The following is a 17,612-nucleotide window of genomic DNA, read 5'->3' on the forward strand; positions in this document are numbered from 1 at the left end:
TTGACCTTCAGAACAAATGCTAATCCCTTTCATCATATTCCATATTTAAAGCAAGGCATTTTCAATTCATTTAACATGGAGAGGCTTTCAAATCGCTATGTCATTTACATTAAGAGTTTAAATTCATCTATAAAGTGAAAAGTTTAAACACATAGAAATGTTCTCTAATACAATACGTACTGTTGCTTTCTTCAGATCCATTCCACATGAGTGTATGGACGTACTTTTTTACACACCAGCAAAGAAACCTGCGTCTCCTAACGGCACAGTGAGGGCTGGAGTGCAGAGAGGGAAAGTCCCATGCGTTTCCCATGTTAAATGGCATAACTCCCACAGATCACATACACCTCGCCATATTGACTCAGTTCATTGCACTCCATATCCTGCAAAAATAAATCTAGTGCTCGACAGCTGACATTATTGCTCACTTACGTTTTAGTAATATATTTCTTTAACATAAGACAGAAATATACTGAAATTCGATACCACTTAAACTCAAAAGCAATCTGAAATTCAACCACAGGATGCATACACCCACTTGCTTTCTGCCATGGATGTTGCATTTTTCTTAAAGGTGATGTTGGAAAATGTGGTAGAAGAAAAACTGGCTTTCCTTGAACGAAGACTAAGCATTAGAAGAGGAGCTTTTTGAGGGGAATGTTAAGCCCCACAATAAAACTGGAGGAACAGTGAGAATCCAGAGTCTCTGGGGAGAGGGAGAAGCCCCCGTTTATCTTCCTTGTCTACCCCAACACTGTAGCTCGTGTCCAGCAGACCCCGCAGCAGGCCACCACCTAGAGCAGGAGCCACGTGAGGCCCCGAAGGATGGACCGCACACTGGGACAGGAATGTCCTGGGAGACCCACTTCTTTAGGGGTGCTTGGGTCGCTGGGAAATGTTGGGACTCCTTTGGTGAGGTCGGGAAAGACTTCTAGGATAGTCTGGACACCGAGGCTGCAAGGGTCTTAAATTCAACGTCTCACTTCTAGAGGGGAGTGAAACTTGCGAATTCCAGAGTGACCCCAGGGCCTGAGGTGACACATCTGGGACCCGAGGGAAGAAGAGCATAGTGCATCTGGAATCTCAAAGTTGTGGCCCACATGACAATGAAGAGCCTCACCAGGAGGTGTTTTGAGAGACACAGAAGGATGTGGACGTGACCACGTTGACATCGATTGATCACAACTTTTCATTTTAGTTTCTCATTATTTCTTTAAGATTGTCAGGTGTTCCTCTTCCTTATTTTCGTCTTGGTGCTTATAAGGAAAGATGTCAGTCTTCATAAGCTATCAAAGATTTACAAAAGAATTATTTTTTAAAAATTACACTTCAGGATTAGCATTCAAAGCTACAAACACAACATATATCAGTCATAAACCATACTTTCACCACTGCTCAGAGCTGTAGAAACCTTACGGTGCACAATCCCACCGTATGGATGGTGGGACATCCATCCCACCAGACTAAATGTGGTACGGCAACTGAGCGGAGCTTCTTAGAGTAAAACCAGCCATACTGCTACAGAGAAAAATTTCTGGCTCTTGGCCCAACTGTTTCCATACCAATCAGCTAAGTCACCCTCCTCTCTGCTTCTTTCCATTTCAAATGCCTGGGCTTCGGCCTTTGAGGCAATTAGAACCAGATCAGTTTAATTTTACAACACTGATCTTCATTGTATAGCAATATAGTAATTTTCCCCTGAGAGTGTCAATTATTTTGCAAATATTCTAAGTCGTGTTTATACATAAAGAATAGGCATGGAGAGGCTAGACAGCTTGTCCCTCGTCACACAGGAGATTAGTGTCAAGGGTGGGATGTGAGCTCCTGGCTGTTTCTATTTTAAGCCACAATGTCCTTCCAGAGGTCACCTTGCCCCGTGCACAGGTCCCCTGCCCTCCCCTCTGGGCTCTGTTCCTTACTTGCTCTTCAGAGCACTGGACATCTAGTATCCAGGCTTCCTCCTCAACCTTCTCTGCTCTCTCTTACTTCTGCTGCCTTGGTGAAGTGTGCTGTCCCCAGTATTTTACTTTACACAGGGAATTCACCAAAATGCCCTTCCAGCCACAGCTGGTATGAGGTGTGGAGGGACAGACTTACAGAAGGCAATGGCAGGTGCTCTTCTTTGTGAATTTTGGACAAAACAGGGATCAACATTTTACGGTTATCTTACATTCCAATGTTTTCAACGAAAAATAAAAATAAAATAAAGGCCTAACCATGAGGTAATGTTTGCTTCTCTGCCACAACACTCAGTGTGCCCCCTCAGATCTGGCAACAATTTAACATAAGGAAAGACTTTAGACCTTCACACCATTTTCGGGAGAATAAAGGACCTCAGCCCAAACTTTCCACAAAGCTGAGAAGTCTCACAAGACATCGCTCCACCCTTATCTTAGGTGGATCTGCACAAATGCCTCCAGGCCGTGTGTCTCGCAGGTCTCAACACCCTGCCCCACCGAGCCCTGGTCTCCGCACTGCAGAGGAGATCTTGATTTTCATGTCTGAAGACCAAGCACCTTCTGCCTATTAAGCAAGGAGAAAAAAAAAATCGAAAGAAGCTATGTAGGCGAAGAAAGTAATGCCAAATGCTAATGTAAGTGGCTTGTGAAGAAGTTTCACAAAGCTACCTCTGAGGTTCACTAAAGTTACAAACAGTTCCCGATCTAGTCAATAGCAAAATGCATTGATGGCCAGGGCCTCTGTTTAAGCAAAGGAAGAAAAATATCAATAGCATAAAATTGCTCTTCTATTTTTGAAAAAATATATCTGAGATAGACGCTCTCGAATTAGTTTTAATAAGCTGTGCATTAAGTACACTTGTTTCCATCAACTCCTCTACAGCTCTGTCTTGTCGCCCTGGGCCGGGCTGCCCCCTGCGCTGTCCCCACTGGCGTCGCTGATCTCTGCAGGTGTGAAAGACAAGGACGCAGAGTTTATGCAGTATCTTTTGCCAGTTGGACGAGGTCCGTCGTCAAAAATGTGCCCGAGGTGAGCACCGCACTGCAAGAGAAGGGCAAAATGTTAAGTCAACAGCATCTACAAAGCCGGCTTTGAGGGGAACAGCAGTTTAAATGGATGACCGGCCTATAGAGAAATGATGGAAGCCATCATGGATGATTTCTAATCTGCCTGTCAATAGCTGCAAAGATGGTTTCTGGCAGGTTTTGCACCACGTGCTGAGAATAAAAAGCACTAGAATTGTGCATATCAGAAATCATTTAGGAGCCACTGTATCTTCTGATCTGGGAAGCCACTCAGCCAGCTGAAAAATGACTGCAGTAGTTTTATGAATTGAGTTGATCTGGACCTCTGGCACTGCTTTTGGCTTTGGATGGGTGGCTTTCAGATATGCAGAAGTCCACTGTAAAAGATACTGTTTAACTGGCCATGACGGAGGTGACGTTTGTTTTCATGGGCAGTAAAACTTAACATCAGACGAGCATTGGATGTTCCTGGAACCCAGCAAAGCAATAGCAAGACTCAACAGATTTATGTCACGGTCACCAAGACTGCAGTGGGGCAAAATGGAAACGTCACTAGTCCACGCAATCGGTTTTTCTGGCCTCCAACAGGTGGAGTGCCATGCGGTCTGCCTTACCTGCACAAACTGGGTCATGTGGAGGAGGAATAAGCTGTCGAGCTCATTCCATGCTACTGACTATCCAAAAAGCTGGGGAAGGAGGAGAGGCAGAGAGTCCAGACAGAGGCAGAAGGAGGGATGGTTGGTTATGACGGTGTTAAGAGAAATCCAGCCCAGAGAAAGTGTCTCCAAAAAGCTTGGCTCACTGAACAGAGCCCGCACTAACTAGTCTGCTGCTGGATTCAGCTCCAGGAGATCAGAGCACAGGCCACACTTACCTGTCCCCCACCCTCCTCAGCAGGAACAGGGCTGAAGGGTATGGGGACGTTAGTGCTCCACATTCAAACAGGCTGCAAAAACACATCGTTCGTCGCGTAACAAAGAAACCAAAGCCTGGGGCAAATGACCCCCGTTCATTCATTTCACAAATATTTATGGAGCGTCTGCTACATGCCAGGCACTGTCCCAGACTCTGGAGGTACAGGCAGTAGCCTCATGGAGCTTACATTCCAGTGGGGGAGACGGAAAATACAAAGGAAATTAGGGACCGTAAAGCACAGTAGGTGGAAGTAAATACTAAGGAGCAAAACAAAAACGAAGATGAAAACCAGAAAGTGACACAGGTTGGGGGCTGACATTTTAGGTAAGGTGGCCAGGGGTGGTTTTTCCGGGCTGGCTTTGGGATAAGAACCTGGAGGAAGTGAAGGAGAGGATATCCAGGGGAGACCATCTCAAGCAGATGGAGGAGTCAAGACTTAGGCAAGAACGTGAGAGAAGAGACATACAGATGGTTCATTAATTCTTCTCACTGAGCTTGTTTGGTGTATAAAACACTTATACATTGCAAGGAAGGAAAATAGGAGACGATGAGAGAGAAGTGAGGGATGGTGCTCATTACAGTGGAAAGAACCAGAATCTCAGTTTCCCCATAGAAAGTACTAAATTCAATTTTCGAGGGTTCTCTAGTTATTAATGAATAGCACAAATAGCAACTTCAACTAGAGGGCACTTCCATGGGAAAAGTGCATTCTTATTTTACTGCCAACATACTGTGTCAGCTTATTAAAGAACTAAAAATGAACCCTGAACTGATTTGATCTGTTGCCTGGAAAATATGAAACAGGCCTAAAAAACAAATCTTGCATTATTTTACCACATTTTATGCAGGTTTAGGTAATATCAAGGCTGACAGCTCAGATTGCTTTCCCTTTCTATAAACAATGGAGACCAAATTTTCAGGCATCAGCAGCTAAGATGCACCAGTAAAAATACACATGCTTACCCAGTGGACACAGGAAAGCACCTACTTCTGCCTGCCAAAAGAGTCAGCGTGCAGGCCAACAGGAACTCTCGGTGACCAGCACGTGTGCACAATTATTGATCTCATGTGCAGCTCCGGCTCTTCAATCACCTGGCATCTGAGAGGTGGCGTTTTCACATAAAAGCCTCAGATAGTATTTTTGGTTTTTCTTTTTTTTTTAATGAGAGAATACAGCTATCTGGGCAAAAATAAATGATATTGCCTTTATTAATCATCTTGAGCATATTTAGAAAACAGTTCTCTTTACCTTACTACAAAGATAAAGCATAGCAATGGTATACTTGAAGCCATTTTGTAGTGTGTATTTCCCAAATCATTCATTTCCCAAATCATTAAAAAAAAAAATCCAGATTAGAGTAATTTAATCTGTTGGACTGAGTTGGTTATCGGCCTGCAGTTTCATTTGGATCAATGAAACAAGTCATTTCAATAAGAAAAACACAGATTCTAGACCCAGGCAACAGAAAAAGGGAGCGGGATGAGGAAGAAGAATTATAGTGGGGAGAAGGCAACGAAGATCATTGGTAGATAAGTATCTGGGTTGGTGATGGGGTAGGGAAACCCTCAGAAATGGTAATGGTCCCCTAAAAACAATAGTGATAGCTTCATCATGCTTGCACAAGGTGTTCTGGAAGATTCACTCCAGGCTCACATAACTGAGGGAGGAGCAAGGTGTTCATTTAGATCTGTGCCACCACATACATGCCCATCCGGTTGCCTGCAAAGTTGTAAGGCCATTTGTCTGAAGGAAGCCTAACCACACAGTACCATTTCTGCTTCCTCCCAGGAGCACCTAGCCTCCCATAAAAGACCAGTACCTGGTTTCTTTTAAAAGTGCACAATCCCTGAAGGCTCCTCCCTGAGGGGAACACCCATGGAGCCCATTCTTTCCAGCTTCTAACCCTGGTGGAAGGCTACGGTGATGAACGAAAGTTGTCACAGATGCACTGTTTCTTTAGCCACCTGCGAGCTCCGCGTCCCGGCCCCAGCCAGCTGGCAGTGTGCTGGGATCCCTCAGCACACCTGGTTGTAACTGAAACAAACTGGCTGCCCAATGAAGAAATCTCTGAAACCTGCTCTTAATGATTTATTTCAGGGTACGATCTTTGGTGTGCATTTTGAAAGTTGTTTTAAAATGGTTATGTGTTTCTTTCTTTTACAGGTAAAATACAAACTATGACCGAATCTTCCAGCTCTTATTCTGAGGAAGCATGAGATAAGCATTGTTCAAAAGAAATAATTTAAATTCCCACGGGAATCCTTTATCACCTAAGCCTCTCACTCAGAAAAACTGGCAACTAAAGAACCTGTAGAGAACCAAGGGAAAGGACCCCCCTCAAAAAAAAGAAAAGTGATTGAGCATCAGATTTAACATAATTCCTTAAAATCTGACTGCAATTCTCAATTGTGTGCATGAGAAATACAAATAGTGCACTCAACACAGTTACATATTTCTGCACTGATATATTTCCAACTGTCCTGGAAGGTTTTCTCCCAGCTAGCTATTCCTAGGATGTTTGGGGTTTTATCATTATCATTTTCTCTTAAGTGTTTGATCTACAAGATGAAGCAGTTTCAAAGCAGGGCTTTTACACTTGGGCACATGGGGCAGGATGAGAAGGAGAAAAGAGTTTTAAGAAGGAAAGCAATTTACTTTGCCAGTAGTATCCTGTTTTCTCCCATCATTATCAAAGACACTTGTGTGTAAGTAGGGCTCTTTTCCTCTGTGCTTGTGATATTAATCTTTTGCCAAGGAAATGATTGTGAAGTCACCAGTTTAGCATTATGATTTTACTGAAAGATCAGGAAAAAGAGGGGCTGTGAGTCTGAAATCCTATTGTAACACATGGGTGTCTTTAATCATCAGCAATATATGAGTTGTCACCTGCAAAAGATTAATAAGGTTTGGGGTTTTACCAAAAACCGCTTAACTCTTTTTTAAAATTTTATTTATTTATTATTTATTTGGGGCTGCATTGGGTCTTTGTTGCTGCGCGTGGCTTTCTCTAGTTGTGGTGAGCAGGGGCTACTCTTCGCTGCAGTGAGCAGGCTTCTTATTCAGTGGCTTCTCTTGTTGTGGAGCATGGGCTCTAGGCGTGCAAGCTTCGGTAGTCGTGGCACACGGGCTCAGTAGTTGTGGCACACGGGCTCTCGTGGGCTCTAGAGTGCAGGCTCAGTAGTTGTGGCGCACGGGCTTAGTTGCTCCGCGGCATGTAGGATCTTCCTGGACCAGGGCTCAAACCAGTGTCCGCTGCACTGGCAGGCGAATTCTTAACCACTCCGCCACCAGGGAAGCCCAAAAACTGCTTAACTCTTGAAAAATACTTTGTATTGGTGGATATTTACCTTTCTGTTGATTTGGCTAACTTAGAACAAATTAATAAGGATCTAAAACAAACTTAAGGGACTCTACCATAGATTCAAGCAGTAATAGCTGCAGTCATAAATAGAGTCCAACTTGGGTAAACTCAGGGTTCTTCCTCAAAGATTATTACAAAAAGTTAAGTGATTTATTGGTCTCCCATTTGCTGCAGATGTAGAGTTTTGATCTAAAGAAGGAAGAATTCCCCAAGTATTTCCAGGAGAGACTTACTTCACTGAACTACAGCTTCAACCATGCAAATCTTACCTCTTTGCACTGAATTTAAATTCCTGACAGTGTTGCCTAACAGGCTGGGGTTGGAGGATTAGGAAGAAGCTGTCAAGCAATTACTCATAGTAGTCAGTGAAAGTGGAATAGAAGCAATATATTTTATCGCTAACTAAAAATGTGAATTAAACGAAATTAAGAAAAATTCTTTATAACTGAAAATTGTAAGGAAATTGCTACAGCCAGGGGGAAGATACATACGCCCACCAAAGTGGAGAGCCACTGCAACGAGAAGCCCGCGCACCACAACGAAGAGTAACCCTCATTCCCGCAACTAGAGAAAGCCCATGCGCAGCAACGAAGACCCAACGCAGCCAAAGATAAATTTAAAAAATTAAAAAAAAAAAAAGAAGTCACTGGACACATGGAAAAACTACAGTGTAGTATAATGAGGTGGTAGGTACAGCTCCCAATGTGTTTAGAATTCTTACCCAAATATGAGGCCTAATTCACTTCATGGTGTGATCCATATCACAATGAAGAAGAAGGGGCAGGGGAGGAGGAGAAGGGAGGATGGGGGAGGGGAGAAGGAGAAGGAGAGGAATCCTAAGTATTAAGGCAAGAATTAGAGACCCATATACCAAAAAAAAATATATCGCCATATTGCCAGGCAAGCAGGTTGAGTCTACTGGTTCCATCCACAGAAGCTCAGTTTATTTGTGTAAGTTGGCAGTAAAAGGGTCTACGTGTTTAGATGCTCCATCTTTACCATAAGAAAGAAGCATTCCACATACCATGTCCAACTGAGAATGGCTCTAAGATACTGAAAACATCTAATAGATTCTTTATAACACAAACCCCTTTCATGCAATGCAGTCCAGAAAAAGGACAAACCATATGAATTCAAAATACAACAAGAATTTTAGAAAGAGGAGAAGCAAACCAGACAATTTTGCCATACCATGTCACCATCCAAAAGTTTAAAAGAAAAAAAAAAAAAAAGATGGGAGAAGTTGCATGTAGGAGAAGAGACTTCCTAAACTGAAAGAATAGAAGGTAAAAGAAGATAAACTGATAATGAAAAATAGTGTTAAGGGTGAGAAACTAGGAAATAAGATACAAGTGGTTACTCTAGTATGGAAACCATTAAATCAGTTTTTTTCCCTCGAGTCAAGATAAAAAGGATGAATGAGAAAATGGACAAGAGAAAACTAAAGAAAAATATAATACAGGAGGAAAATAAATGTCTGTGTCAAACACAAATTAGAAGACAAAGAAACTGAAAGGAAAGACACCCAGAACACTTTAGCTTAGTGAGCTCTTAGTGCACTGTGGGGCAGACATGTCCACTCTGTCCACACAGGAAAGAGTCCAGCAAACATATTCTTTGGGGCTGGAACCCAATTATTTTCTACATGGTACTTACTTCTCAAAGCATGCCTGTTTATACATGTGTTCATGGAACAAATTTCCCTCTCTCTTCTCTTTAAATTTAAGAAAGAAGTGGAACAAATATCCCTCCCTCTTCTCTTTAAATTTAAGAGTTTTATTTAAGAAAGGGTCACTTTCTAATGTGAGAAATAAAAGTGGTGGAAAAAGAAGCTGAAATGGAGTAGGTCAGTCAGTGTTAGTTCTTCACGCAACTGTTAGGAAAGGACCAAAGAATAGTAACAGTCACCTAGGCCTTTAACCAAAGGGCTGAGAGCTATGCTTGGGTTAGCTTGGTATCTGTTATGAGTGTTGCCTAATTTGGGCACAGTCTGTGGGTTTCATTCCTCTGGTCACTGTAGTCTCTGTGACCACTGAAGTCCTCTGGTCTTCCTAATGGTCTTGTCTTGACTCCCACTGGTGTTACCTCAGTGGCTGGCACAGAGAAAGGAGGAAGTATATTCTAACTGTGAATTATAAGAATTAGTCGCAAAGACATCAGAGTAGGGCCTGAATGAAAGGTATTATCTTATGCCCCACCTTTTCTGTCCCTTTTTTATCTGATTTTCATAGAACTCAATGTTTGAAAGTGGGTTCTGAGTGAAGAGGAAAGTAGCAGTCATATAACAGCCTTTAAGGCAGGTTAAACAAAGAAAGAAAAAAACAACCATTAGCCTTAAGAGAGGTTTACTAAGTACTATGTACCTAAGTTACAAATTACTGTGTACCATCCAACCTCACTTTTTTGTCAAGTATTTTAGGTTCCTGGGTAGATATTCACAATTTGCTTCTGTGGCAGTTATAACAAAAATCAACAAAAATTCAGTTGAATCCAAAACTGAATTGAATTTAACTGCTGAGGGATCAGAGGATTTGGGTTTTTTTGTTTTTTTTCTTATTTCAATATGACTCTTTGTGGTACATGTATCTATCTATCTACCTATCTACCTACCTACCTCCCTACCTCCCCTCTATCTACTTATTTATCCAACTGAGCACCGTAAAGAGCTCTGGAGCTAACTGCCCAAATTCAAGTCTCAGTTCAATCTATGAATATCTACACAAGTGTAATTACACTTCTTGTGCCTCCGTTTTCTCAAGTGTAAAATGAGAGAGAATAACATTATCTAGTCATAAGGTTATTGTGAACATTTACCAGGGGAGTTGTTAAGAATGTTGACGTTCAGGCCTCACCCAAACCAATTAAATTAGAATCTCTGGGGGTGAGACCCAGGATCAAAAAGTACCACCATCTTGCTCAGACTCAGATCTGAGAAACAAGAGTGAACTGAAAATGTGACTTGGATAAAATATAAAGCCTGCTTTTCAAGGGAGAGAGTGGTCCTCATACTTAGAAGACAGTTAACTTGCCAGCCTTATTTTGAAAAAATAAAACAGGAATTCATCAGGTGGTTAGGTTCAAACCAATCTCCTTCCCTACTTGGTAGTAAATATGCTACCTACTCCCTAAAACTCATGTGCCTGATGAAGGGGGTTAACGGTCAGGTGGAAGAAGGCTGAGGGAGGCCCACGTGGCAATCCCTTTGCTATCACAGCTGCCTGATTGTGCCCCCTCTACCTCTGATATGTACTGTACAAGAGACAACCCCCAACAAAACACTCAGTAGTATCAATGAGTTCCAGTGCCACAATACTCAGACTTTATATTTCACTTATTTAAAGCAAATTAGGGCAGGACTACCTACTCTAGAATAAAATGTGCAGTTGCCCTAGTTCTAGAGAACTAGAAGAGACTATCTAACGTGCAGTTGCTCTAGAACTAGAAGGTTCTGGCTACGTCTCTGGGCTTAAGCACAAAACCCCCAAAAGTTCAAAGTTCTTGATTGGGATGACAGATTAACTATATTTTTGCCTTCTGCTCAACACACGTTCATTTTCCCCCTTAGATCCAGCACTAGTTCAGTCAGAGCAGGGTGGAAGGAACTAACTAGAACATCCTTGGAAATGAGGATAGGCCTATTCCTAGGAGAAGTAGAGAAGGAATTACCTTATCACACATTCCCTCTCTGCTCCCATACAGCCCACCACTGAACTTCCTCTTCCTTCTGCCGCTCTCCAACCTCCCTCCTCACATCCACCCAAGGAGAGCTGTTTCTGGGGTCTTTGTTGACCATGTTGGGATCATTACCATTAGAGGTATTATAACTGAACAATGAGTGCACAGAACTGCAGGGAGAGGGGGATTATGTGAACAGATTATGTGAGGCCATGTGATGAAATCTTCACATGCCCTAAGAATGACCCATTCCCCACTGTATTAAGTCAATTGAAGATGATTTTTCCTCCCAATGATTCTGTTTAATAGTGTTGAAGCCAATGACTGACATTTAAGTGGACTTGCTAAACTCCTCAAGACTGAGATGTCATTAGGACTTGATAGAGACTTCATTGTGTTTGTCCCTTTTGTGATGGGTCACTTGGCCTTAGGTGCTATATTTCGTACAACCAGGAGTCTTGAAAGTACTTGCAATGCAGAGTGAGCATCATTTTGGATTTTCAGGTGGGATTAACTGACCTGAGAGCAGCTGGTTTCCACCCTGTGCATCCCATAGGAAAAGTCATCTGTGAATGTGACCGCATCAGAACTGATCACATCGTGGAATGAAGGCCAACCTGGGTCAGAGCAAGCACAAGAACCAAAACAGAGGAGAGAGAGACACATCCTTGGGTTAGAATGCAATTTTAAAAGAAATACTAAGCATAGAATGGAAATCTTTAGTATATGAATCATGCTTAACTTTTTCAACCTGAAAAAAAAAAGGTCGAAGACTCAAGGTTAATATATTTTGCAAGAATGCAACTATTTTTTTTAAGAATAACCTTTTCCTCACATTCAGATTACAGTTGTATTGGGATTTTATGTTTCATGAGACTCTCTTAGACCTTCCAGTAGTTTCTTTAGCACATCCCTGAACTTATGAAGCTCTCTATCACCATTTCCTCTTCTCTCTCTTATCTTCAGAGTCACTGGGCACGGTCCTGAAGCACTGTGAGTTTTACAGTGTGATGTTTTCCAAAACACAATCCAACTGGTCTGGCTGTTAATTTTTCAACTATTCCATGCTTCTTTAGGAACCAGGTTTTTTTAGTACTCAGTTTGGATGGTTAAAATATTTTTTTTAAATTGTTTTTTCCATCTTAATCTAATTTCTCAGGATAGGGGTTATCTGGAAAGCATAGGTTCTATCTATTGATGGGCAAGAGGCTTGCTTACTTCATAGGAGAGTCACAGAGCAGTGTTCCTCAGGCATCTCTGGGTAGCGCCTTCTCTCAAATAGCATCTTGTTCCAATTTTCATTTAGTCTAGTGATTTTTAAAATATGCACATGGCTTTAAGAAACCCAGTGGTAAGCAGACCATAAGACTGTACACATGTTTATGGGTATACAGTCAGGTTTTATGTTCAGTACTTATGGGCATGTTTTTACATGTTTCCAGAAAATATGTCTGGAGTTACTGAGTTGAAGCCTGTATCCTCAAAATGATGAAAGAGGTGCAATGTTGCTGAATTGCTTGTGCAACTTTTTTCCTTTTTCAGAAGCCAAATTTTTCCTATAGAAAGGAGGAAGCCCTTTAAAAACTGAGTGCCTTGTGTTAATACACCTTTTGAAAGAAAACAGAATGCAAATTTCCACAATATGATTTCCAGTTTCAAACAAAACAAATTAGCTCAGGCCAAGTTTTTACACTAAACTCCCCCAAGCTCCCCTTCCCCCCCTTATGCAACAACATAGCTTTGGTAGTGCTAGATTTAACATCCAGAGTTTAAACACTTTCCAATTCTTTGATTTGACTTCGAGATTGCTACAGATCACCAGGAAAACCTTAACTCTGCCTATATAAGATAATATTCCACAAAACTTAATTATGCTAAGAAGCATCAGTATCCTTAAGAAAACTTGTTTCTCCCCATTTTCTAAATTCCAAAGAGAATCTGAATATAGTCTGGCTTATAGTATTTGGTTTTTAATGATTACTTGATACATTTAGGTGCTCTTCTTTGTTCAATGACAGAAGTACCCATTGATAAAGAGAAATTTAGTGGTGATGCTTCAAGACATTGAAAAATAATTTATCTATGAAAAGAAAGAGAACATTCTGTTTCTGTTTTTGTTTTTTAAAGCTCCCATGTCTTAACTCATTTGATTACAGTTTATAGCAACTAATATTATGACGGGACATATTTGATTCAGTAGTAAACAGGTAAAGAGTTAGGAGTTTTTGTTTTTATTTTAAGTTTACCCTAAAGCTACCTCCCTCCCTCCACCACATCCACATTTTCCTATTTCTAGAATTTAAAATAGGTACGGAGAAATATATATGTATTTCCCATGCTACCTCTGCATCTTAGGTATACTTATCTTGTTCTATTCATCACACTAGATTTGTGATTTGTTTTCATGCTTTCTCCCTGCTTAGCTGGTGAGCATTTCGAAAGCGCTGACCTGAGTATACTCACAGCCTACCATGGTATACAGCACAAAGGCACAGCTGAAATGTTTATTAAACGGATTTTCCACTAACTTTAAATAAGAAAGTGGGATGAATAATTACAGTACACCACAGAGTCCCATAGAAGAAGGAAAGAATATAATCATACTCCTTCTTTACAAGACCAGATTAAGGAATATCAATGCTACTTTCTCACTGGACTTTCCGTTTTGGCTCATTTACTATAATTAAGCCTCTCTATGTAGGTGAAATAACCTTATTATTTATTTGAGGTAGTAAAAACACATTGACGATCATCTATGATCATCATCATCACTCACTTTACAGGGTTTTTGGGGGAGAGGGATGGGGGAGCAGAAGGACAAGTTACTTGCCAATGTTACTCAGGCAGGAAGTGGCAGAGCCAAAAATAGAATCTGAGTGTTCTGATTTAGTCTAGGGCTCTCTTCTTATGTTCCACTTTTTTCCTCAGTGAAAGGCTGAGAGGTCAATCATTTGAACACTCTGGCAGGAAGGAAGCTGAAGGTTTTAAGAAATATGTTTACGGCCAGTCTGGATTAGTTGATAGATACACTGTTGCACTTAAGAGCTTCTAGGTGGAAACGGATACCGGACGATACCTATTCTCTCACTTTCTAAAGACCAAACTGTTCAAAGGAAAGTCCAAGAGTAATGATATAAATCATGTAATGTAGCTTGGGATATAGATAAGTATTTTATTCATTTATCTAAAACAGCCAGGAAGACTTAGAAGCACACCCTTAGGCAATAATATTGAGAAAACTGTCAATTCTATTTGGGGTTTCTTAATTCTAATTCTTTCCTAATAATTGTGAATCACTGCCTACTAAAGATTTTGGGGAGGGAAAGGAACTGCTTTCAAATGAGCTATGAAACCATACAGCTATACATTTTGCATCCATGAATTAAATATTTATAAAATTTTCCAGGAGACCACATTCAAGAGTTGAGCAGGGTGATGTGGGATGACATGGAGTAAAGGTTCTCAAAAGATTTCAATGTTTCTGAGAAAACTGTTTTGACACTTGAATAGTTTGTTGTTTACCATGGTGCTATTTAAACACTAGAAGAGGGCTTGCTTGGTGGCGCAGTGGTTGAGAGTCCGCCTGCCGATGCTGGGGACACGGGTTCGTGCCCCGGTCCGGGAAGATCCCACATGTTGCGGAGCGGCTGGGCCCGTAAGCCATGGCCGCTGAGCCTGCGCGTCCGGAGCCTGTGCTCCGCAACGGGAGAGGCCACAACAGTGAGAGGCCCGCGTATCGCAAAAAAAAAAAAAAAAAAAAAAAAACCCTGGAAGAGACACCAAACATCCCAAAATTCATAGTGTCCCTTTGCACTGTAGAAGGAATACAGTTTTCAAGATGGAATATTGGATATGTCACCCACATCTTAATTGGTGGGAGACTGACAAGGAGAGCCATGTTGAAGTCTATAACCTCCTGTATGGAACACATTTCAAAAGAGAATCACGGTCAACTTCATCAATAAGGTTAACAAAGGAGAATGTTGAGTTCTTTTGCTATATCTCTCAGAAAAAGAGAAGCTCTATAGAAAGAGAATCCAACGGAAAGGTAAGTCCTATTGACAAACTAAGAAGGACCTTTACCCAAGAATAAATTGTCTTATGACAGAGAAGCCACAGTGATGACAGCACTTTGAGAGCGGAATTCCCTCATCATGTGAAAGTATTTAAAGGAGGAACTCTTCACTGCTGTAAAAATCCTCAAAGGAAACCCTGCCCCCACTCCTAATAATAAGGAAAGTGCTTCAAAGGGTGATAGGCAAAGACTTGAAGCAATCTGGGTCTTGTTGAGAAAATTATCTTGAGCAAAGTGCGGGGGAGGGGATGTGTTTTTGTCAGTTTTGACATTAAAGAAAGATCATCCATCCTCCTTTCTCTAGGATTTCCCTTTTGGTCTTCTCATCTAACAAAACAGTATTTGTTTTGGATGTATTCCATACACTTTTTAAAAGAAAAGTCATGTGAAAACCTGTATAAACAGCGTTGACTCACCCTACCCCCAGTACATCCCTTTGCTTCTATTTGAAAAGGCTGGATATGGGCTGATTGTCATTTTATTTCCAAGAACATAAACTGTACCTTTTAGATTTTAGTCTATTATTATCAAGAATATCTTATATTCTATGTTTTTGTTATTTCACATGCAGAACTATAACAACACAAACTAGAGAAGATGACACAACGTACAAGAAAGCAAGTAAATTACTATCTAATTAAAACATTTAATTCTAATATTAGCAGAGTTCTCTAGAAAATGTTATCTTTCTCCATGCTTTTTTGTCTCCTTTTTCCAAAAACTCCCCTCAACTCTGGAGGGTGGCTGTTAAAGAATATTTCTGATTTTAGGAGCTTAGTTTAAGACCTTAGCTTAGTTTAAAAACAAATAAAATATTATCTTTTTTTCAACCAGAACCTGAAATCTGAATCTAATACTTCTTGATACTATTACGACCCCCTTGGCACCACTGGACAATATTCTGTTTAGGGACCTTGGCTACAACTACTACATAAACATAGTGATATATAATTTATCTATTTTAATACTAAGTTTCTCTTTTTTCTATTAATTTAAAGGCACACAATTGAAGAACCATTTTTACAGGTTAATACATCTTGTCTCTGCTTTAAATTTTAAACTCATTTTTTCACCTTATAAAGATGGAAGGAGTAGATGAGTTACTGTGTAGATAGACTGTAATATTGGCTTGTTATATATAGTTGTCTTTGCCACACTTCCTTGACTCTCAGGTAAGCAATGAACGAGTTTATTTGTTTATTGCACACCTGATTTCGATAAGAGTTTTGTATTTTTAGCTCTTAGGCTGGGATTAGTCATCGCATACATATATGCAGAAATATGATCTGAACTAAACTTTTAACAACTCTTAAATTTGAAAAAAATATAATTGTGTGAGATTTTATTTACTCAGACCAGTTTTTGTATACATTGTATTAAACCACCAAATGTATCTGAATGCTTGACAATGGAGAAATAGGCTTCCAGTATCGTCTGGAAGTGTTATAATGATTATAACTCTTACTGAGCTCATAAACCTAAAATTAGAGAATCTTAAGAATCCTAGGAGTTGGAAGGGAAGGTAGAAATCATCTGGCCTGATGTAAAGTCCCCCTTCAACATCTCTGGCACAAAATCATCTGTGATCTGCTTGAATATGTCCAAACAGAAGCAAACTCACTAATTCACAAGAAGGCTATTCCATTTTTGAAGAGTTCAAATTGTTAGAAATCTGTCTCTCTCTAATTTTTGCCCTTTGGACTTACCCTCTAAAAATGATATGGAATAAATGTAAAGTATCTTTCAAAAAATATCTTATATTCAATAAACACGTTCTCCTCTCTAAGAATTCTCATCTTTAAATAGCAAATAACTATAGGTACTACACCTAATGCCGACAAGTTGGAATACGACAGTTCTGCTTCAATTTTATCCAACCATCAGGCCAAATTAATCTGCAGACATAACTTGGTATATGTGGTATATGCTGGTATAATGTGAAGCAAATCTGAACATAAGAGTAAGAGATTAAGAGTAGATCCTTGGTGCTTGCTACCACCTACACTAGAATGGATTTTTTTAGATTGCAGTAGAAGGAATTATTCCTTCTCACTCATAATGTAGCTTAATAAAGCTGCTCTGAGTCTACTTGAACCCAGAATTTTATAGTGACACAGCTCTCCAAAAGTAGCGTTGTGTTCATAAATTTAAAATGTTCCACTCCAACTGCCTCTTGAGAAAAACTTTCTCAGCTCTCTATACCAGGCTTTTCCTCCTTCCTCTCAAAAATCTTCAAAACAAGTTGTTAAAATTAACAACAGACTATAAACAAGTTGAAGCCAATTCCATCTGTACCACGTCTAGAAAAAGTGGCCCTCATTCCCTTACTCTTAATTTAACAAGGACTGCTATACAGCTTCCCCTTCCCCTACACCCTCCTTCAACCCCCAGATAAAAATACCCCCAGTAAATTGGCTACATGACCCATCAGTAAAACATAGCAGAAACTACGCATGACCAAGAATTCATTTAATTGAAATGTAATTACAAATATTTCGTTGTCTTCAAATGCAAAATAAGTTTGAGCACAACAAATGCCACCTGGGCTTGAGTGATGGTTTAATAATGATGATATATGTTTGAGCATGGTTTTGGTGAGAC

At 40.4% G+C, this 17,612-nt stretch overlaps 1 protein-coding gene across 2 annotated transcripts in view; it reads right to left on the reverse strand.

Annotated features, from left to right (window-relative positions):
* Nucleotides 1-2,835: 2,835 nt before the first annotated feature.
* MSRB3 (methionine sulfoxide reductase B3) overlaps nt 2,836-17,612 on the reverse strand; it is a 162,597-nt gene continuing 147,820 nt past the window's right edge. For both annotated transcript variants that reach the window (XM_065887644.1, XM_065887645.1), the window contains exons 5-6: nt 11,456-11,553; nt 2,836-3,000 (exon numbers count right to left, since the gene is read on the reverse strand). In XM_065887644.1, the coding sequence (XP_065743716.1) occupies nt 2,836-3,000; nt 11,456-11,553 (263 nt within the window). The remainder of the gene's footprint in view (nt 3,001-11,455; nt 11,554-17,612) is intronic.

The sequence above is a fragment of the Phocoena phocoena genome, chromosome 11, assembly GCF_963924675.1.
Source record: "Phocoena phocoena chromosome 11, mPhoPho1.1, whole genome shotgun sequence".
In the NCBI taxonomy this organism is placed as follows: domain Eukaryota; kingdom Metazoa; phylum Chordata; class Mammalia; order Artiodactyla; family Phocoenidae; genus Phocoena; species Phocoena phocoena.